Below are 22,119 nucleotides of genomic sequence, written 5' to 3'. Positions count from 1 at the left end.
TCTCTCTCTCTCTCTGTGTGTGCTCACTTGTCTGCTGTAGGCTGCTGCAGCCTGGAGGTAATTGTATTGCTGTCAGCCCTTGGTTGATGAGTTGCCAGCGTAATTGCTTTACGGTTTGACCTCTGGTTTTTCAAACAAGCGCCCTGGTCAAGGATCTGCACTGGACAGATGAGGGATGAGAGGGCGGCTGGTGTATGCATTTGTTTCTGCTTGTGCGTGCGTGGGTAGTGGATGCTGGATAAATATGTTAGTCCTCTAATGCTCCGTGTTGCCTTCCTGTCCTCTGTTATTCTTTACCATGTCTTAAAGTGCAGTTCTCGGTCTCGGTTTAAAATCGGCATCTCAGTGAACTGAATTGTAAGGTATATTAAATACACAGGGATTTGTCTTGTTGACATTTTGTACACAAGTGCAGTGAAAGCTGTACATAGTGATACACATGGTTCAAGGACATAAAGACATTACATGCAGCGCAGCCAGAGGGTCAGGCATTACACACAAAAGACTATATTTATCTCTTGGCATGTTATTCTTAATGTGGTGTTTCCATTTCCACTGCTGTGCTTCTATCAGAGTAACTACTTTTAGAAACCATTTGCTTGTAATAACTTTTAAACATTTAAACTATTCCTTAGTTATCATAATAAGAATAGCTATCCACATTTTTTTCTCTATTTAATTTTTTTTGCAGTTGCCAAATAGCAAAAAGATTTTAATTACAGTCATTATTACCAACTTGTCTTAACAAGCTGTAGGACGTGACAGAATTTTTTTGGCAGCAGGCGAGTGTGCTGGCTTTTAATAACAATTAACATTAATCAACATTAACTTTGTAAATTGGCCAATTTACAAATAGCAAATTTGGCTGTTGTGGTTTCGTATGCTCTCTAGTTGCCAGCAGTACTGTTTACAATTAGCCAAATATGGTTCTGTCAAGACAAGCAGCCACTTTGTATTGCTGTTGTGTTTGTAAACACTGGGTGCACTCGGAGCTCAGAGTGGTGAGTCAGGTGACCGGCCGTCAGCAGCTGGCTCCTTAGAGCTCGGTAATGATGCAGACCACAAACACCTGGTGGGAGCAGCGAGCAGCGACCAGTGGTCACAGTTGACAGTTAGGGTTTATGTACATCATATTGTACCAGTTACGTTTGCCTCTTTTAAACAGCAAGAATGGATTTTTTTTGACACATCACAAACTGTGAACACAAAAAGGTTCACTTTGTGGCCCTACAGTATGTGAAGAACGCGTTCTTAAACAGTTGCCTCCTTGCGCCAGGTAGATATGGAGCACCGTCTTGCGTCTGTAAGTCTAATATTCACTCTGTTTTTAAAAATATGTTTTAGTTTCCTATAGTTCAGGATTCCCACTTGTCCTGGAAAACCTGGAAAATGGTGGACCAATTTTCCAGTCATGGAAAACACATGGAAAATGAGAAAAAAAGTCAAATGTCCTGGAATAGCTTCAGTTGTCCTAGAAAATGATTTACCACATCAGCTACCAGCTATTTGCCATTTTCAGATCTCACTAAGGATTTATTTTCTAGTGAGAAAACTAGAGACTTTGAGTTGATGAGTGTTTCTGGTATTGGACCCCATGTTTGTGTTGTTCTATGATAAATTCATAGGAATTTCTAAGCATGTACTGTAAGAGATTACTGCATAACTTAGAGCCATAGACTGCACATCTTTAAATCAGACTTCTGGGGCTGGGAGAGGAAGACACATAGATACAAAAATGTACAAAATAGGGTACAATGGTCAAAAATAACACTTCTCCAAAGCATGAATGTATAATAACATGTCTGTCAGACTGTAGCTGCTGAAAATGTCCTGGAAAAGTCCTGGAAAATGATTTCAAGAAAAGAGTGGGAACCCTGTAGTTCTATTGCTGCTGAATGCTTTGCTAGTTTGTATGTTTGTAACAGCCGCCAAGTGTGTGTGATAGTTTTTGACTTCAAGACTAGAACATTTAACTGAGACATGCTAAAAGCTCCATAGAGCTGAGAGTGAAGGCAAAGTCGGGTCAGTGGCAAATTCTCTTGAGCGTTCATCATAGCATTACATAATCCTTTGATACTGTAAAAAATGTACCACTTTATAAACAGATTTTTGACCTTTTAGACCTTAGCTTCATGTGATCACATTTGACAGAAGGCTAAAGGTAAGATATTTGATTCATTTAATCAGATTGTTTTGATGTAAAAACAAAACATGATCATAATTATGCTATCCTTTTAGAGTTTAATATAATATGAACCAAAAATGGGGGCCGAGCAACGAAAGTTTACAGGTTATTGTGTATAAATGGGCTTAGCTATTTTCTGAGGATATCTATAGACCATTATCGTAATAATTCTCAGAAATATTACAAGGTGTTAAGCCCAACTTCATATCTTCTTATATAACAGAACAGGAGTAAAGCCATTGTCTTCTATTACATGACACACAGACACACATACATATATGTACTGAAGTGGTCAAGAAGTGGAGGAGGAGATTAAGTCAGATTAAGTCAATTTGTGGACATTTATTTGACTGTGTGTGACAGTGAGAGACAAAAGATTCACAGTGTGTCTATGTACTGTACTGTATGTAAGTACTGTTCTGTTTTCATCTTCTGTATTGTGTAGGACAGAATGAGGCTGCAATGATTGTTCGTGTGTGTGTGGAATGGGGGGGGGGGGGGGTGAGGTGGAAGTGGAGGTGAAACCAGCGCACAATTCACACAGTGTTTGTCAAAGAAAAAGAGAACTTAATCAAAAGAGAAAGAATTCAAGGAAGTGAGTGAATGAGATAACACAGAAACGTGCTGTGTATGTGTGCTGTGTGTTTGTGTGTGTGTGTGCGCTGTGTTTGCATAAACCCAGAATAGGCAGTCGCATAATGTGAAATAACTGCAAAGCATTAGTCAACATGGAGCTGGTTGTGCCTCACACACGTAGACAGAGGTTCTTTAAATACTACGTCTGTGTGCGTGTGTTTGTGCGCGTGGCTCCGTGCGCATGCATGCAAACAGTGCGTCAGGCTCATTCATCTAGCAAACAGTGTGACGGCAGCAGTTCACAGCTGACTCAGTGTTTGGGGAGTGATCTGGGGTTGCTTTTAGCACCAGCAGGAGCACTTGTTTTTGTTGCCTTTGTTACAATGCTGCATTCTCTCTGAGAGCAGCTCATTTTCCTCCCTGTCAAACCAAATCACTGTGATTTCTCTTTCTGTAACAGTCTAAATATCTGCACGTTAAATCTACTCAGATGACAGTTTGTGATTCTTCTTTAACAGGAGTTGTCTAAGGTAAATGATGATTGGCTCTAAGGACACAACAGGCAGTGATGAACCACTTAACAACTCGACATGTCTTGTAGCTCAGATTATGAGAGCAGTAGTACTGTAAATGCTTTTATGCTCCCTGGCCTTGGATATATCAGACAGGAGGGTTTCTGCAAGTTACACAGCGAATGCAGTTTTGTTTGTAATCCTAAATCTATAGGCTAGTTTTTGGGGAGTGAATTGACAGATCTGTTCCATCTGATGATGGTGATTTCAAAGAAAAGCAATTTAGCTGGCTCATTTCTCCAACTCTCTGAGGTGATGTCTTTATGGATGTGATGCTTATCAACCTTGCCTCCCATCTTTCTTGTTGTAACGTATTGAAGACACCAGTACAGCAGAGATATCTTAACAGTAATCTCAGAGGAGTCTTTAAATTTATCGTAGTCTGATAAACTTTCAAGAGTCAGACTAACATAAAAGCAAACTGATGCAAGTGTCAAGTGAATATATCATCTCTAGTTTGAGCTGTTTCTCTGGGGTTTTTTTTGCCATCACAGTAAAAAAAAAAGGAACTTTTGTGCAGTGCAAGTGAGGTTTGTTCTGTTTGTTTAAAAATAGAGGTTATTAAACATTTAAATGAATGATGATTGAATTCCATTTGGATGTCTTATTTTAGCTCACTGTTACTCTGCCATGACTTACTAGGACACTCGGAGGAAACAAAGCTTTGATTAATGTTGTTAGTAACATCTGTGCAACACGTGTACAATCTAACAACTAGTGTCCATATCTGATGTTTGTCCTGCTCTACCTGTACTACTCAGAGTGTGAAAATAACAGATGAAAGTTTGATATGTTTTCTTGCATTATAGAAAGTGCAGGGGCCAGTGTTTTTGGAAGTATGACTATACTAGAAACAAATACTGAACTGATTGTTATATACAGAAATGGTGTGACGTTGAGTTGTTGGTCTCTGAAAATTCACTGAGCAGATTTCCAGTTACCTTTCCACTCTGCATGATGTTCACTGTATTATTTATACCAGCCACACATCTTTTCAGATCTTCACAACGTTGCTTCAGGGCAGACATAGTTTTAGAGTGAATCAGCAGGGGTTTACCCGAGGGTTAGGATGGAAAAACCTTGTAACTTCAATCTGAACAATTTTCATGTTCCTAAATCATCAGGTTTGCAGGGGCTTTCAAAGGTATGGGATGTTTCATTATCGTCAGGCTTAGCAAAGAATTTAAAGAATGTGGCATTTATGTTTAGAAAAATGGTTTAGTTTTTGGAGCACTGTGTTGTTATGACTACAGTGATACAGCATGAGACTGCAGGCAGATCTGAAGTTCCTCCTCCCCTGTCAGTCGTCCCTGGTTGGGATTCCTCTGCTCTGTCAGCCTCCCGCTGTGTGAACAAAGCCAACTTCTCACACCGGTTCAGCTCGCAGCAGGATGTGCTCAGAAATTTGGCTGACGTCAAAACACTTCTGTCGTCTTCTGAGTTAGTCAACGGAGGGAAGGAAACTCGTTTTGTAATTTGTGCCTTGATTTGGCTTTGTAGTGAAAAGAACGAGAGAATGAATGTCACACTGCGGGATTTCAGTAATGCAGACAGGAAAAAGCGTTTGTTAGTAGTCAAAAGCCTGTCGTTTATTGTTCCTGGAGAGGCTTGCTGTTAACATCCCCGGTGTCTTTTTAGCTGCTTTACCCATGAAAAATATAATTAACAGTTTGTGCAGAAAATATGTTAGGCTGATTTGTTGACAGTGTGAGGCCAATATTACACATTTATAGGAGTTTATTCGTTATTCTTCTCCACCAATGGAAGTAGCTGTTGCCGAGGCAACACGTTCTCTCTCTCTGGAGAGTGTGAGGAAAGGAGGAACCCAGGGAATGACACCCGGCTGTATTTTGGGCTGCAGCGTGTGGGCTGAGCATCAGGAAGGAGGGAGCTTCCTGTGACAATGGGTGGGAGGTTCACAGCTCATACTGTATTGGTCTCTGTAGAAAGCCTCGCTGCTGTCACAGATACTACTTAGTCTCTAGAAGAGCCTGTGGGAGGCCAGACTCTGATATCTGGTAGCACATGTTTTCTACTTTGAACTGCAATAATCAAAGGTTTTTATAATCACCATTCTTGCTGTGCAGGTGATGTTTGGCATGAATAGTCACAGTCCAACTTGCTTATCATGTCAATATGCTGCATTTTTCATTTGACTTAACTGTTGACTGAATGAAACATGATTTTATTTCAGTTGAATGTAAGAGTAAGTTGTTGGCCTGATACATGAAAAGAGAGTAGCAGGTAGCTGTGAAGAACCACATAAGAGTCAGAGCCCACAGGTGCATGCCAGGGTGCCAGTAGGATCAGAGGTGCATCAGCTGAAGCAGCAGCACAATGGTCAGCAGTCAGCAGCACAGAGTGAGCAAGTGAGTTTGACAGCTGAAATGAAGTACTCAGTTGGTGGCGGCCAACTCAGGCGACACGTCAGCTGATGCAGAACGAAACATCACTCCAGTGTTTTAAAGTAGACACCACAGTACTGGTCACCAGGATTCTTCCTCCTCTACAATTCAGACTTTTATCTGACTGCGAATGATCAGAACCTCACTTATACTGATTGTTGTATTCATCCAGTATAGTTGTCACAATAGTTGTTAATAAAGCCTATACATTAGTGTAATGAAATCTGTCTTTCATGATGGTTAGAATTTTGAGATGTTAAAATTATTTTAGAGGTGGTGATTTGACCTTACTGACATTTTGGACGTTGAGTAAATGACATTAAACCTCTCACACAGCTTCATCAAAAACTTTAAACTTTGTAACCTTTATGGTAGGTACAGTATCAGACTGTAGTGGTTTTAGCCAGGTGTACCTGTGCTATGAGCCCTGCATTCATAGCGATGCAGGTGAACAAGTATCTCATTCAAATAATTCAAAGACGTAATAGTACAGTATACAAAGTACACTAAAAGGGAAGTTCCAGTATTTATTGACTATGATCAACATAAACAAAAGAACAGTAATAAAGTCAAATGAACTCCTGCAAGAGAAAGATGCACAGTTATAAATAGATGAGACAACATTTGCAACACAGAAGTCACATCGTGTATGTACACAAACTGTCTGTAGGTGTTGGTCTTGATCAAACTGTCTGTAGGTGTTGGTCACAAACTGTCTGTAGGTGTTGGTCACAAACTGTCTGTAGGTGTTGGTCTTGATCAAACTGTCTTGCCTCTTGGCATCTTTTACTCCTGTAATGTGAGTTGGTGTCTCTCCGTTCTCTTGATTCGCTAAGTGTTTTGTCGGAGTTTTTAAGTAGATTTTAAGCCAGTGTTTATTGTTGTGCTGCACAGCCCTATTGCTGCCGCTCATGTTATCGCTGCATTCCCCTTCTTCTCCTCCCCTCAGCACACACTGGCCAGATGGAGTCACTTCAGGAAATAATTCAGCCCTCACACAAGTGCAACACAAACACACTCATATTAACATTCAAAATTTAGGATTTGTTTAGCTGCTGACTGCAGCATACTTAAAATAACTCCATGCAATATGATATATGAGATATACACAGTGTATTATATCTATTCATTATTGTACATTTATGAGGCAGTTGTATAAACATGCCTTTAAAGACTGAAAGCATCATAAAACTTTGTCAACGTGCGTCTGCACAAAATATAGAATCAAAAGGGTGTAAAGTCTAATAGAAGAATGGGAATGAGAAAAAAAACCAACAAGAGAGAGGCGGGGGAGGGAGAGGGGAGGGCTGTCACCACCTGCACACATAGTACAGCAGTGTCACGAGGTCAGGAGAGAATCTCCTCGTAGAAAACCCAGCAGGCTCCACATTTTTTAAAACCATCCTGAGTCTGGAAGTCCCTTTGAACACTTTGCCTTTACAAGTGCAGCTGATTTTAATTGATATATAACAACTTACAATCAGAGCATAAACATCGTCAGCAGCCTGTTTCTGCTGTCACAGGTTAAGCAAGATGTCATTGATATCATACTGATTACTGTCATCATGGAGTTTTACACAAGAAGATGAACAACTTGTGTAATCACTGTGGCAGAATCACTGTCTCAGGCAAAACAGGATTGAAATGTTGCATCTAAAATATTGTTATTCCAGCACTCAGTTGTTTCATATTAATACTCGACTGAGCATCAGTGCGGCCTGTATAGTCCAGATGTTAGACTCAATGGTGTCATTTTAAGTTGTTGTCTTTGTTTACACCCACACTTCATACAGTACATACTTGCACATGTCTGACTTTGAAAATGGCACATAGTTGGTATGGAGGAGGTGTAAAACTACTGTGAAGGATGCTATAATGACTTAGTCTGACTCATGCCATGCACACAAATACCTACACACTGTTGGTCTGTGGACTTGTGTTCTCATGAAGGTGGCAGACTGGTTAGGAAGCAGGAATCATAGTTGACATACATGTTGATGAAGTGTCTTGGACCGTCTTGAACAGTTATCTGCAGGTGTTAACATTTGATTCAATTAAATTCATTATTTTTTATTGTAGAAAATATGGTTTTATATCTCAAAAAGCATCAGATTGGTAGGTTTTTATTGACAGCAGTGGTTAGAGTAGATATGAAAATTATTATTATGACAAACCAAATTCTACAAAAACATCATGCTGTAGCCTTTGAACTAGTGACATTGCTTTCATGTTGATGCTCTTACCCACAAATCATCCTGACAGTTATCCCCACAGGATTTAAATTCAGCATCATCCCACTGCTGCCAAACAGAGACAGCAACACAGCAGCTAAGAGAACAACAGTGTGTTGAGCAGAAAGAGGGAGAAGTGACAAAGTGAGGGTAGTTGACTCCTGTTAGCTGGATGAGTGTAGCAGCACACTGACCTGCCGGGGCTTTACACCTTATGTCTCCAGTTGGTTTCCCATGCCTTCCCAAAGCACACAGCAGCACCGCCAAGAAAACTAGCTTACATTCACAAAGGATTAGGCCTTTAACCGTGAAGTCAAATGAACAGGAAAAATACACCACATCGATTAACAAAAGGTGAAAAGGATGCGGTTCATTTGATCCGTGTGCTAGCCAATTATGCAACATTGATCACTGTAGAAATGTGTGCTCTCTCTTGTTCACAGCCTGATAAGCTCCTTGGCACACAAAATGCTCTTTTTTCTCTCTACAAGGCAATAACCCTCTGATGATATGCTTTGAGAGAAACAGGGAGTCTGGGTAAATGATTGTATGCTCTAAGTTAATCAAAGGTATGTTTGATGTAGCTGACAACCACGTTAGATGGAAGGTGTGTGCTCTGCCGTCTCTGCGGAGCAGCACATGTGCAGGACCATAAAAGCTGGCGAGTACTGCATGATTAAATCAATCCAGTCTAAATCATGACAACTCAGAGTGATTTATCTGACATGCCAAGAGCTGCTGTAATGCGTACAGAATCAGACCAACAACTGGGCAATAAATCTGCACAACCAACCACACCTCAGCCGTCTTAAAAGGAGCTAAACACAGCTGAAGTGGTGCCATGAATGACTCTGTCAATCTCATGTCATTTGGAAAGATGAAAGAGTGGAATTTACTATTTGAGTTTTTCCCCCTTGAATGCTTGGTTGAGGGTCACTAGAAAATGTCACTCATCTCAACGTTCAGATTTTTTTCCTCTTCTAGAAATGTGAATATGTTCAAGAAGGACATGCAGCACTGTAGCACCGCAGACATATGGTAATAATACATTAAAATGAGCTTTAATTAACCCAAATTAACCCAAATTCAAAAATAATGTGAAATAAATCAAGAGCTTGTGTTTTAGAGCCCTTTATATTTATATTGGCATATTTATATCAGTATATTATATGGTGAGTTTAAACTAAAGACACTATATGGTCATCATCAATCAGAGCATGATTTGATGATGGGTAGAAAGTTTGGTTCTGTTAACATAAAGTGTCTCTCTCCTAACAGAATTGTGTGTACCGTTTAGTCAACATAGTGCCACATTGTTAAAACATTACCTAGTGCACAGTCCAGTAATCAGCCTGTCACTGACACCTTTACCTTGTTGCTCTGAGATGTAACCTGATTCAGAGCTAAGGTGGACTTTCACACTGCCATGATACCAGACACCTGTAGTTTGCCTGCTTCTTTTAGAGTAGATAGTCCTACAATGTAATAAGGAACTAACTTTTACATGTAAAAGTGGCTATGTTATCATTTCCACCACACTGTCTAATCTACACAAAATAAAGTTTAGCATATTTTTATTAACAGTTTTGCTACAGCACCAGTTCTGAGCACAGCACAATTTTTACAGCGGCAAATTTTCAAGAGAGCCCTATAATCTCTTTGTAGCACTGCTTAATGTCGAAGGAGGTGTACCCTGCAGAGCTCTTTGTGTCGCCTGAATAATTACTGGCCTTAGAAAGAAGAGAGCACTGGAGAAAGCGTGATGATGTGCATTAGACACCACCATCTCTCTTTATCTCCCTCTCTCTTTACACAGCCTGTCTATTTTTCTGCACTCCAGGCTCCAATTGTGAAGCTCCTTTGCCCTCTGGTTTATGCATGCCTCGTGAAGACCCTCCTTTGCAGGCAGCTTCAGGGTTGCTGACATTCCACTGTGCAGAGTGCATAAAGCGTCCTCTGAGAGCTGAATTTGCTTCCATGGTGGATCTCAAGGCCCCAGCATAGCCACGTCAAGCCATGCACTTTATTGTTGCGAGTATGGAAACCTGTGTTGGATTTTATGCGCTCATACCCAGACATGCCCACTCCCACACACACACACACACACACACACACACACACACACACACACACACACACACACACACACACACACACACACACACACACACACACACACACACACACACACACACACACACATTTCAGTCCCCATGCAGCCTGGAACAGCTACAGAGCTCTCCTGTACTGTTGCCAGGGTAACATGGTCGGGTCAAACCAGTTGAGCAGTCTCCCCTGTCCCCCCCTTCTCACCTCGTTCACTTGCATGCGCTATTTCTCTGTCCATGGCTTGTCCTCCCCCCTCACTGCGACCCTGTGCCTCATCATATCTTGAGACAGTTCTTCTCCATTTCACTCACTGCCACATGTCTGCCCTGAGCTGAACAGGCTGAAAAGAGGGAGATCCACCACTCTGGCTTCTTTAGATCTTAACTAGAGTGAGTAATCAAAGGCAATCCTCTTAATCCTGAACCAGAAACTAAAGAGGCACCAAGGGTGTTCTGAAGAAAGGGTGAGAGTTACGTTAGACCACACAGGTTTCAGGTCTACCGAGAGTCAAGAGATAACATCATGCATACCCTATTTATAAGGCATAATCTTTAACTGCTGTAGAGTGAATACATCAATGCCATTTTTACAAGCGGTAACGCATATACTTTGCAATTATTTGCATCAGTATTTTTTCATTTGTAAATGGGATTTTAATAATACAGAGTGTGGTAAGACCGCTCCATTATGTGTAGAGAAGAAAAACCCCACTTCAGGCCTTTGGCATATGGAAATTATATTACAACTAAGCCGTCGCTGGCAGACACACAGAGATGGATTACCCTTCTTCTCCTGGAGCTATTATAGATCTATTGTCAGAGTCATGGACTGTGAATAAATGGAAATGACACAGATCGACAATTAAAATCTGTTTATTACTGATAGAGCACAGCAGACATGAGACAGTAATGAGTGCAGGTGCAAATGGTCTAAATAAAGTCTAATTGCTCAAGCTCAGTAATACAAGGCCACACACAAAACAAGATTAGAAATCATGACACACATTTTTCTACAGAAACCCACACTGTTTTCTCTTTTGCTATTCAGTGTTCAACTTGTGTGAACTGTACATATAACCAGTTTTCAGGTTTGAAAATGATACATCAGGTCACCGTAGGATGAGCAAGGAGAGTGTTGAGTAGCTTCACATTTTATATTCTCAGTTCCTATTGTCCTAGAATGAGGTCGATAGCTGTTACTTTCCTACTTTTCAAAAACATCTGAGGACACTGAGTCAATTGTTTGGGGAGCACTTCAAAGCACAAAAACACGATAGAGGAGGGAAAGATGTTTAACAAAGCCCATCACCCTGGTGAGTCCATATCAAAGCCTATTGGAGGTAATGCCATGTAGACATCTTGGCACACATACACATTCAAATTTTAAGTCCAAACAGTGTTACACTGCAAAGAAACATCATGCTGATGCTGAATGGAATGAGTGAGTGATGCGTGGCACAGAGGAACAGATGTCGAGTATCCAAAGCTCTTTGTTATTCGAGAGCAGTTCAAGTCATCACAAATGGGAAGCTCCTCCCCATGCCACCCTGGAGCTCCACCACAGCCTGACTCTTTACACACTGTAGGTCACACATGTTGAGTTTGATGTCCCAAATGTTGCGCTTTATTATCCAGTTTTAGAGAGGATGAGTGAGAATGAAAGGTCACATGATCTTAATGGATTTGAGCTTGTTGTATTTGCTTGACGGGCCGTTGCATTTGGCAAGCAGAGATACTGAAATGACCCAGAGATGCCACGTTTCATTTCAGCAGAGCAGGTTTCAGGCCAGTTTGGAAACCAAGATACTGCAGTTATTAAATGTCTTGCTGAGCTAAACCACAAAGAAAGTACAAAACTGCTCCTTTAGAGAGTTTTCCCTGATCCTGCAGAGTGTCCCATTGATTTGATGAGTGAGAAAATACAACAGTAGACTGGTTTCATCACTCATTTTGAGGTTTGGCACCAGAATTAACTGTCAGTATTGGGTGGATCCATCTTCTCTGCTCACAAACAACTCACAGTCCTTAGCTCCAGTTACTAATGTCTACACTACAACTGTTGTTATACAGACAGACAAAAGTAGTAATTCTGTGAATTTGCATAAGACATAAAGGATAAATGAACATTTTGTTTTCCTAAGATTTGGACCTGCAGGCCACCAAATCTAATTCCAATTTTGCACTCCCATATCTGTCATCTTTACTTAGATAATAATAATATCCTTTAATTGTTATATACAAATGCATAGATTTGCACAGTTTGTCCTGCAATTGAAGATGCATGTGTTAAACTGTCCAATAATCTTTGTGCCACTTGTGTGTCTGCATGTTTTTTTTTACTTGGGCTGACACATCATAACCTCAGTGATGCTCTTCAGAATGCTAATAAGGCTCCACATTGATGCAAGTTGATATTTAATTGATCCCCCACTTACTGCTGGTTTTCCCATAATGGTACGCTTCAATTAATTAGTAAGGCCAATTGCAAATTGCAATCCCGACTTAAAGGTTATTGACGCGCAGTCTTACTGAAGCTTCAGTGTTGCCTATCAGGAGCAAAACACCTGATTGTGTTCTCAGTGTCTCCTGTTAACAGACTTTAGTTTCTTTGTGTTTGTAACAGCTCTTTAAAGGTGCTTCTGTTAATACCGACTGGCACCTCATGAGAAAAGAGGAGCTGCACTGACTCTGAGCCTTGTGATGCCAGTGTCAGTGTCATGACATTAAATCCCTCTCTCAAAGAGGTGTCAACCTGTCAGCAGCATCACTTAAGCATTCCTCTGTGCTGTTGTAATTGGTGAAGTGAGGCTAGACTGATACATGGACTACTGTCTTTATGGACAAACACATTGCAGCTACTTTGACTATGACCGTACTGTAAGTTGTCTCAAGTACTGTTGTGCAGGAAGGTGTTAAGAGCACTTACATACAGCATGTTAATCTTTAGTCTATAGTCAGTCTATTCTGTTACATCATGCACTGTGGCACATAAATGGAAATTACTGTGTTAGCTCTCACTATGAAAACAATCAATCTTCTAGCAGTCATTGAGCATCGTGCCCAGTCTTAAAACGTGTTAGGGTAATTTTTTTTCCACTAAAGTTGTGAGAAGAAAACCTAATACACTGAAATACTTCATGTGTTTCCAAACAGCTTCTCCTAGGAGGCTGGGAATTGTACCAGTAAGTAAAAAAAAACAGTTCAGCCACAAGCATGTTCAGTGTAGCACCAAATACCTTATGCCAAGGCTCCTGGACTAGAACATCATAATGAAGGTGTTTGTGTGGGTGGTTTAAGGATTTTTGCCTTCTCACTCCCTCCCTTCCTCCCTCCACAATTAAATTGTAGTAAAATTGTACTTCTTGATTTTCACGGCAATTTCTTTGCAGTGCCTGAAACATAACCACCTTTTGTTACAGAAGGTGTCATTCATTAGCAGTTACAGGGTTAATGCGTTAGACATCTGCTAACCTCCCACCCTCGAAGCCAATAATTTGATTATTCATATGGAGTGCTGAGCGAACTGCGGTCGGGCCGAGCGCTGCTGGCTGTGAACAGATGTCGGAACGTGAACCAGCAGCCCTCGGCCTTGAACTCCATGCAGCTTCAAGCAGCGGCACGTCGTCATCCGCCATTCAGACATACAGCGATATCCACCAAAAGGCTTTACCAGGCAGCGGTGTGTCACAATCTCCACTCAGGCCTGATGAGATCTGGAAATAAGAGGCAGCAGAAGCCCAGGAGGAGGATACCATTCAATCACTTGACACACAAGCAGGCAGGCAGCGGTGGTTTCCACAGGCTGGCAGATGTGCCTATGTGTCAGTGTGTGTATATTTCTTCACCGTCATGTTCCTCACACTGCCAGTGCATCTAGAGCTCAGGTTGACCTCTGTCAAGTTTTAACGTCTGTAGATAACTCCAGGTGGTGGCTACCTGCCACTTGTATTATATGAACCAGAAAAATAGAAAGACAAGCAGTGTTAAACCTGAAGTTAATCAATGTCATTTAGCTGGGCTGACTGACATGCTAGTCAGTCATGCTGTAATTTCCTTGCCAAGGTTAGTGATAGGTAATGTAGTAGGGTTCTGACACACAGACTGTGTAACATTTCATCGGTTTCTGCATCAAAGTGTCGTAGCAAACTAAACTGAGCATCTTCACTCTCTACATATAAAACACTGGCTGTAATTTCAACACTGAATGGGTAATTAGAGAGTTTCTGTGAGCGACTGAAAAAACTGTATATGGGCAGAACAGCTGTATGAATGGTAAACAGAGTGGAGTGCACTCTTGTACTTTGAATGACACGTTTAAGCTGACGTTAGGTTCCATTGTTTATTTGCTTTTTCAGACACACAATGCTTTGATTGCTATGATGCGATGGCGTTGGATATATCAGTGCTTTTAGGAACTGGGATGCAGAGTTTCATTCGCAAGACAGAAACTGCTCAATTAAAGCTAAAATGAAGCAAACACAAGCAATGATAGGCCATACACAGCATGGTGCCATTGATGTCTTCCTGTGCAGTACTGGTCATGGGGTGAGCAGGGAGAGGCGGTGAAGGAAATCTACTGAGCCAGATACCAGGCAGTTTGCAAATGGTGTTTGGTTTCACATAAACAAACGCCAATTCCGCATAGGCCGTAACCTAAGCATGAAAGGAATGATTAGTTAAAGGGGGAAATTGCTTGGTCATAGTGTAAGTGTAGAGCGACTGTATTTTCTCCAGTGTGTGTTAAAGCAGCACTTCACATCATAAGCTCATTATATCTGAGCCATAAAGTGATTATGGGCTCCAGTAAGGCATTGTTCTGCTGTTGACAGGATTAAAGATTTTTAGAGAGAGCGAGCGAGCATCGCCGCTCTTTGCTCGAGTGTTTGCTTGCTTTGTGTAACCCAACAGTGAAAGGGGCTGCGCGCTTGACTATCTGCCAGCTGTGGCACACCCTCACTTCATTCTTTTACACATTCATCTCCTGCCAGTCTGTCTATCCATCTCGATATCTGTCCGCTTTGTTCTTGTTCAAAGGCGGCTTTAAGTGTCGTATTTCATAGACTTGTCATCACCTGGTGTACAATTGTTTCAAGGTCTTAAAGAAAATCCTTGAGACACTAAAAGCAGTAAATCTCTCTTGTCAGTGTGGCATTGATTAGTAGCTCTGTCACCACAGAGCAAGTGTGAATTCCTATGGAAAGTGATATGGGCTTTGTAAAAAGACATTATACAGCATCCACTAATACTGCCATGGTAATTTGTAATCATTTTGTTTCTTTTGCTGTTAACTTTTATTAACCACACTCATATCATCGAGGGCTACAGTAGCAGTGTATCCACTGCTCCACTATATGTATCATGTGGATGTCTCTTCATCTTCACACACTTGGTCATTTGTTAGCACCTAGATTCTAACAATCTTCTTACTGTACCACTTCTCTCTGTAGAAGAAGAGCGGAGTTGTGAAGACACAGGAGAAGAAGGAGCGGTGGAAGGAGAAAAAGGTGGCGAAGCGGCAGAAAAAGGAAGATGAGGAGGTGGAGGAGGAAGAGGAGAATGTCCAGCCCGTGGTGGACCCCCTGGAGAACGGCTTCCTGCATCACGCACAGCGAGAGCAGGAAAGGATGAACGAGAGGCTGCTGAAGAAGACCTACTCCAAGAAGAACAAAATGGTCAGTGCCTTTATTTTCATTTACAGGCAGGAAATCCTGTTGCACTGTATTCAACGAATATGACCATGTTTTGACATTAAACTCTTCTTTTGAATACACTGTGTACCCTCCATCCGTCTGACATCTGCTCCACATTCACTGTAAGGCAGAAAAAGGAGGTGAAAGAGGCAGCGTCTGACACCCTTGTTAGGTGTGATTTTACTTATTCTTGTGTCAGCAGGGACTTTGTACCACAGTGCTGAAGAAATAGCTTCACCTCACACGAGACACTTGAGTCCCCTCTATCTGCACAACATCAAACCACATCTCAGCGCTCAGCGCTGGAGAAAATCATTTTCTTCAAATCCATCTGCTAAAGGTTGTCATGTGGAGTTTTGGCCCATTTACAGCTGTCTGAAATTGACTCTTTATTGCCACAGTCATTTTGAAAATGGTGTATGACATGTTTTTTTAACATTCACTTGGCTATCTCTGCTTTTGACAGAGCTCCCATTGTCTGTGGAAGTCCAGGTCATTGCCACAACAGCACAGTGGGACTGTAGAATCTTTATCTGTCTACAAATCCAGTTGCCTTTGATTCAATGTGTTGGCCAGAGATCTGTCTGAGGTTTGGTCAACTGGCTGTTTTGTAGTCGGTAATGATGTTTCTCACATTGTGGTTAATGGTAACTGTGGACAATAGCTTCCTGTCTCTTTGTGCTGTTAAAAGTAACTTTCTGCAGTGTATTTTTAATGGTATCACCTTACTGTGCTGGCAGTTGGTGCCAGTAGTTGCATTTATTTATTCAGTCATTTATTCTCAACCAGAGAGGTGTCCTTACTGGGTGTTAAAAGTGAAAGCCAGTGTTTTTCCCATAATTCCGCTGACTGCCTCCATAGACTACCCGCCAACTGTGATCATCCAGTCTCTTGCTGATAGCAGGCGGATGGCTTGTACTCGTCTATTTACAAATGTACTGTATGTGACTTGTGTATGCCAATGAGTCCTGATGCTACCCCAAAAGTGTTTGTGTTTGATGAACAGATTGTTGGTATGCTGCCTTCAGGTGGCTTTATGCTGCCATTCTATCCTTGTTTTCCTTCATGACTGCAGAAGTGGCTTTCTGTTTGTTTATACAGATAGAGGACTGCCAATATGCCCGGCTTCAAGCACACTGCTGAGCCCACAGACTCTGAGTCTGTCTCAGTCAGATAGCCCATCTATGTGTTAACAGTTTGTTTAAATGGGCGGATGTTTTTATGCTCCTGTTCGAGGCCAGGATCCACCATAGTGCTGTTGAGGATAAGAGGGGAAATGTAGTCAGGAAGCCAAACTAAATAATGAGGCTATGTAGCCCGGGGGCCTCCTCCACAGACAAAAATATCTCTCTTAGATAAGATTTCCTCAGGAAGTTAACATGGCTGAAAATGAGTTTGGCTGTGATATTTAGTTTGCTAAGAGACAGTTGGACATTATGTATTTAGCTGATGCTCTTATCCACAGTCTAAGTGCAATAGGCTGCAATTACTCAAACAGATCTACATTCTGCTCTAGATAATAAATCCATGATATCAGCAAACTGCTGCTGTCATATTAAAACCTTATAACTACAGCTGAGCTGAATTTCATATCTTACACTAACTTCCTCTGAAGATTTACTGCACATGCTCCCTCAGAGATTAAGATCGTAGAGAGATTATGAAAGCAGCTCAAACCATACTGGAAAAGTAAATCTAAAACAATTTTTATTTCAATTATTTACCCCCCCTATTTCTCTACCCTGTTGTGCATCATACAAAAGTAGAGACACAGAGAGTCTGGACCCTGTGTCTTAGATAAGATATATTTTGTTTTATGTGATATTTATACATGTTGAAATGGTTTCATATGGGATCTGTTTATTTCTCATGTTCTTAAGAACCAGTGTTGCAGTTTTCAATATCGTGTAGGTGGTACTTCTACAGATGCACTATTCTTCGGCTTGTAGTATTGACTATATTTTGACAATGAAAAACAAACCAAAAAATGAAAATAGTAACTACAGTAACAAGCTCCTGGTTCTTAACTCCACAAAACTGCATATATGTGGTCTTTATGTGACAGTTGCTATATTCTCTCAGTAAAAGGCTGTATGACACTAAACCATTGCAGTGAATGATTCCTCAGCGCTGTGCAGTATCTTGGAGGAAGTTTTTAGACCGGTGAAGGCACATTGACCCCAATATCGTTAAAGTCCTAAAAAACACCTCAGTCTGATAGATAACTGGAGACGTCTCTCTTCCCAGCTGGACAGATCAATAAAGTACTGCTGGCTTCCTTTTCCCTGGTGGTTCCCTGTTGCTCTTACTTAACTTCCACTCCTTTTTTCTTTTTTCTTTTTATCAGTTGTTTGCTTTAATCTTGGTGTTTGTCTGAAGCATTGTTTGACTCTCTCACTGTCTGGGATCAAGCAGCTAAAAAATCTTTCAACCTGCCCTGGCTCCTGATCTCTGCATGCAACAAAAGCATACGTACAGTACCTTTTAGTATATGACTACAACTCCCAATTCCCAGCTACGGTGTATTATTGTTTTGAGGACTAACAGTTATGCTGTGAAACAATGCCACACAATTCCTGCTATAATCACTGTGCTGATGAATGAGGCTCATGACATGATCATGTTGCATAACAAATTAATTATAGATAACACTATGAATAATGAAGCAGTTGATCTGTGCCTTTAAATAAGCATTTAGAAAGCTCAGTGAATCATCGGTGCTTTAGTCAAAAGTACAGTTGTGTTTGAGCAGGGCTGTTTGTTCAGATCCTAACGGCTTCTTATCTCACAACCACCTACTGTACTTCCATAATATGAATATAAAACTTGTTTCCAAACAGCCTATGGCGAGAGAAAGAACATTCACACATGACCAAACGTCTGCTGAGGCCTGAGGGTCTAACTCATGCTGTGTGCCAACCTGTCTCTTGCAAGTCACTCATGGATGCCTCTGAACAGTTTGATTACTGTAGCTTCACTCTCATTTATCTTTACAAACACAGACACATTTCCTCAGGTTATTGTCTCATGAGGTGTGGAGGTATTCTTAGATTAGATTATTGACTCTGCATCAAGTGTTTGCTCACTCACTGCTCTTTACAAACAGTAGGTCAGCTAGTTCATGACACTGTCAGCTATGTACATTTCTAGGAATTGTTACACTGTTTTCCAGATTAGATAACAATGAGCACAGCAGCAGTCTGGACCCATGGCTCTGTTTTATTTTAGTAATTCTTAAATGACTACAAGAGTGAGTGCTTGAGGTACAAGAGGAGATCAATACATCTATTCTTACTTTACCCTCACCCCCTGTGATGATTTCTATCAGTGTCCCTGATAGATGGATGGATGATAGATCCCATGCATATAAAACAAGTCCGCATCCAGATGGACTGGGTTTCGATGAGGAGCCCTTTGTGGATTTTATCTGCCGTAGAAAATGTCCCTGGCAACGGCACCGACAGACTCTACCACAGTCATGTGCTTGTTTAGTATTCACAGCTCTCTTTGCTGGCAAGTTATCTTAACAATGGCATAAACACATAGTGCTGTTAATGTACTCTTACTTACATCAACGGAGGCTTACTGTAGATCCTTTCATACAACTTAACAGATGTTAGCAGATGGATGTGCACACATAAAGACTTTTGTCTGCTGTGGGAAAGGGCTGAACAGAGCAGCCATCTGGGCTTTAAAGCAGGTGTGTGATTTTCTCCTCAGTCTGATATGAAATAGATGTGAGGCTCATTTACAGCTTTGATAACTGTTGCACTTCTTCTGATTCCCTGAAACAAACAAGTACTCTGACATTATGACAGATCAATCTGATGGAACACACTGATGTCTACATTCAGGATGCTTTTAGGGCGAGTGCACTTCAGGCTGCCCCTCCCTCTCTGTCCATATCTCTCTGCTTGGCTGTCTCACCAGTCAGACACGTTTCCCCTAGTGCATATCAGCCACTGTGATCTGCAGGAGAGGTGATGTGTTGCTCCCCTCACGGCACCCTGGGGTGCCAGTGGCTTGCCGCAGGACATGAGCTGCAGTGTCAGAGCCAAGTTCTTCACAGGGGTTCAGTGTGTGTGTGTGTAGGCATGTGTGTGTACATTTCTCTATTGGACTACCAACCAGAATGCTAACAGTGTGTCATCAATCAAAAGTTACTTACTTGCCGACGACCAGATGTCAGATATATCTTGAACTGTGTATGTGTTGGACACTGTCTGTACACACAGGGACTATTTTCCTGTCACATCCTGTGAGAAACTGTTTCAGCAGCAGTCACACTCCTCTGGAGGTGCTTTTGAAGGCTAGTACTGACATTGTTTGAATCGCAGCCAAACATTTGTACCAGCTATTTGCATGTGAGAGAAATGAAGCATAATGAATATGTGAATAAATGAAACACAGTTTCTTTTGATTTTTATTTTTGGCAAGAGTCAGGCCTAAAAGCTCATTGCTGAAATCCATGCAGATGCAGTTCTTTTAAATGGGTTAGTTCTCCTTGAAAGGTTCAGTCATTATCAGCTAAAACCCAACTAGCAGCAGCCAAAACAGAGTCCAACTCAGACAGCTGAAAAGTAACAGAGGACACACACATCCAGAGGAGAACACGATGAAAACAAAGAAATCAGATACATTCAGTGTCATTTTGGTCGTTAACTTATTATTATTAATGTTAATGTGAAGAAACAACACTGCAGTCTAACCTACGTAGTTGTTTTTATCTGTCATGCCGGTACATAGCAGAGGAGAAGCTTGCAGGTCCCCCAACAACATGGCTTTGACCTTCACTATGCTTCAAAAGGGGGTCATGAATAACACATAATGCTGACTTGCTCAAGCTACACGCTGATAGCCACATATACACATCACCTTCCCTGTCCATTAGTGCAGTGCTTTACCCTGAGCAGGCACACACATACACACACACATACACACACACCACTAACAATGTCATATAGGAAAACACCTCTGGACACTCCACTCTATTACCCCCCCCCCCCCCCCCCCCCCCTCCCTCAGGTAAATCCCTCCCTATCAGACCAGCCTGTGGACATAAAGCCAGTGTCCTGCATGCCTCTGTCATACTGTAGCTGCTGCAGGATTACTTCCCCAGCCTCATATCTAGGTGTGTTTATAAGCAGTAAGCCAGCCAGAGACAGATCAGATTAGCTGGGGCATTAACAGTGCACTGGAGCATAGTTCAGGGGCAGCCTGAGAGCCGCGATAGACATGAGCACCGCTGCCCATCAGCAGTGGGGTGGGGGTAACAGCCCGGCGATCAGGATGACTGATAACTGTAGGCTGGTTGTTATCTGGGGTGCAGCAACCTTGAGTGGTACCCGCTTGACTCAGGAGACGCCCAGTGTACAATACAAGGCGAGTAACAGAATTAAAGGAAAAGCCTGAATAAATAATTGGAGAAACATAACAAATGCAGATGCTTTCACGCAGGAGCATCACAACGCTGAACAGGCCAAGTTGTATCAAGAGGAAAAGATCTAAGTTCATTGTGGTGTCTGCATTTAGGGTCTATGCATCACTTACTGTACATTAGTGTGAGGAACAACAGTGACTTTTCCTCGCTCGGCTAAGAATGTTAATGCAGGAAGTGATCAGACTGTGTCAAGAGCAGTGTGTCCACAGGTGCATACGGAGAGGTATTACAGTATAGTCAGGTAACACAGCGCTTAAACCCCTCATTACAACGATGAATGCACACATGAGAGTTCACTGGTGCACTGATCTACAGAGCTGCGGAAAATGTGTTCTATAGTCAGATGAAATACGGTTCACCACATTTTCAACAAGTTTGCAAGAGCCTGTGTTGAACTACACCAAGGGAACAGTACATGGCTGAATATGTGAACCCTACAGTGAAGGAATCCTGTGGCTCTGTTATGCTAAGGGGGGGCGGGAGGGGGGAAATTTTGCTGGCATGGTTTGGGACCGCAGGTCACTGCAATCAATGCTTAGTTGTCCTGAGTGATCACCTCACACCCTTTGATGAAACATGATGTTTCATGAGGATGGAAATGATGTAACACCCACAGGAGATCATCAAAACATCCCCCTAGTAGAGTTCAGAGACTTGGAGAATCAATGCCAAGTTATTCTGGCAGCACGTGGTGGCCCAACACCACCCAACTGGGACTGAATTGTCACCTGTCTGTAGCTCACCTGGCTAACACTGTTTCCAGCCCAGTTTAACTGGTAAATTCTCTCAAATTTGGAAAGTCTCTGAGCTGCAATGAAGTACAGCTGACTTATGTCAACTGTTCAACTAAAAAGTCCCATTTAATGTTGTAAAGATAGAAAACCTTCATCAAGCAGCCATATGTTGATGGAG

General features: G+C 41.7%; 2 protein-coding genes across 10 annotated transcripts in view; both read left to right on the top strand.

The window, feature by feature from the left end:
• Positions 1 to 22,119, top strand: part of chfr (checkpoint with forkhead and ring finger domains, E3 ubiquitin protein ligase) — a 262,229-nt gene that overhangs the window by 23,664 nt on the left and 216,446 nt on the right. The gene's annotated exons all lie outside the window — the stretch shown is intronic.
• The window catches only part of fbrsl1 (fibrosin-like 1), a 275,251-nt gene that overhangs the window by 63,513 nt on the left and 189,619 nt on the right, over positions 1 to 22,119 (top strand). For all 9 annotated transcript variants that reach the window (XM_083979470.1, XM_083979474.1, XM_083979469.1 and 6 more), the window contains exon 2: positions 15,525 to 15,749. In XM_083979470.1, the coding sequence (XP_083835596.1) occupies positions 15,525 to 15,749 (225 nt within the window). The remainder of the gene's footprint in view (positions 1 to 15,524; positions 15,750 to 22,119) is intronic.

The sequence above is a fragment of the Trachurus trachurus genome (genome assembly GCF_905171665.1).
Source record: "Trachurus trachurus genome assembly, chromosome: 9".
Lineage (NCBI taxonomy): Eukaryota > Metazoa > Chordata > Actinopteri > Carangiformes > Carangidae > Trachurus > Trachurus trachurus.
Note: the sequence above shows the minus strand (reverse complement) of the source record. Positions and strands in the feature narration are given on the sequence as shown.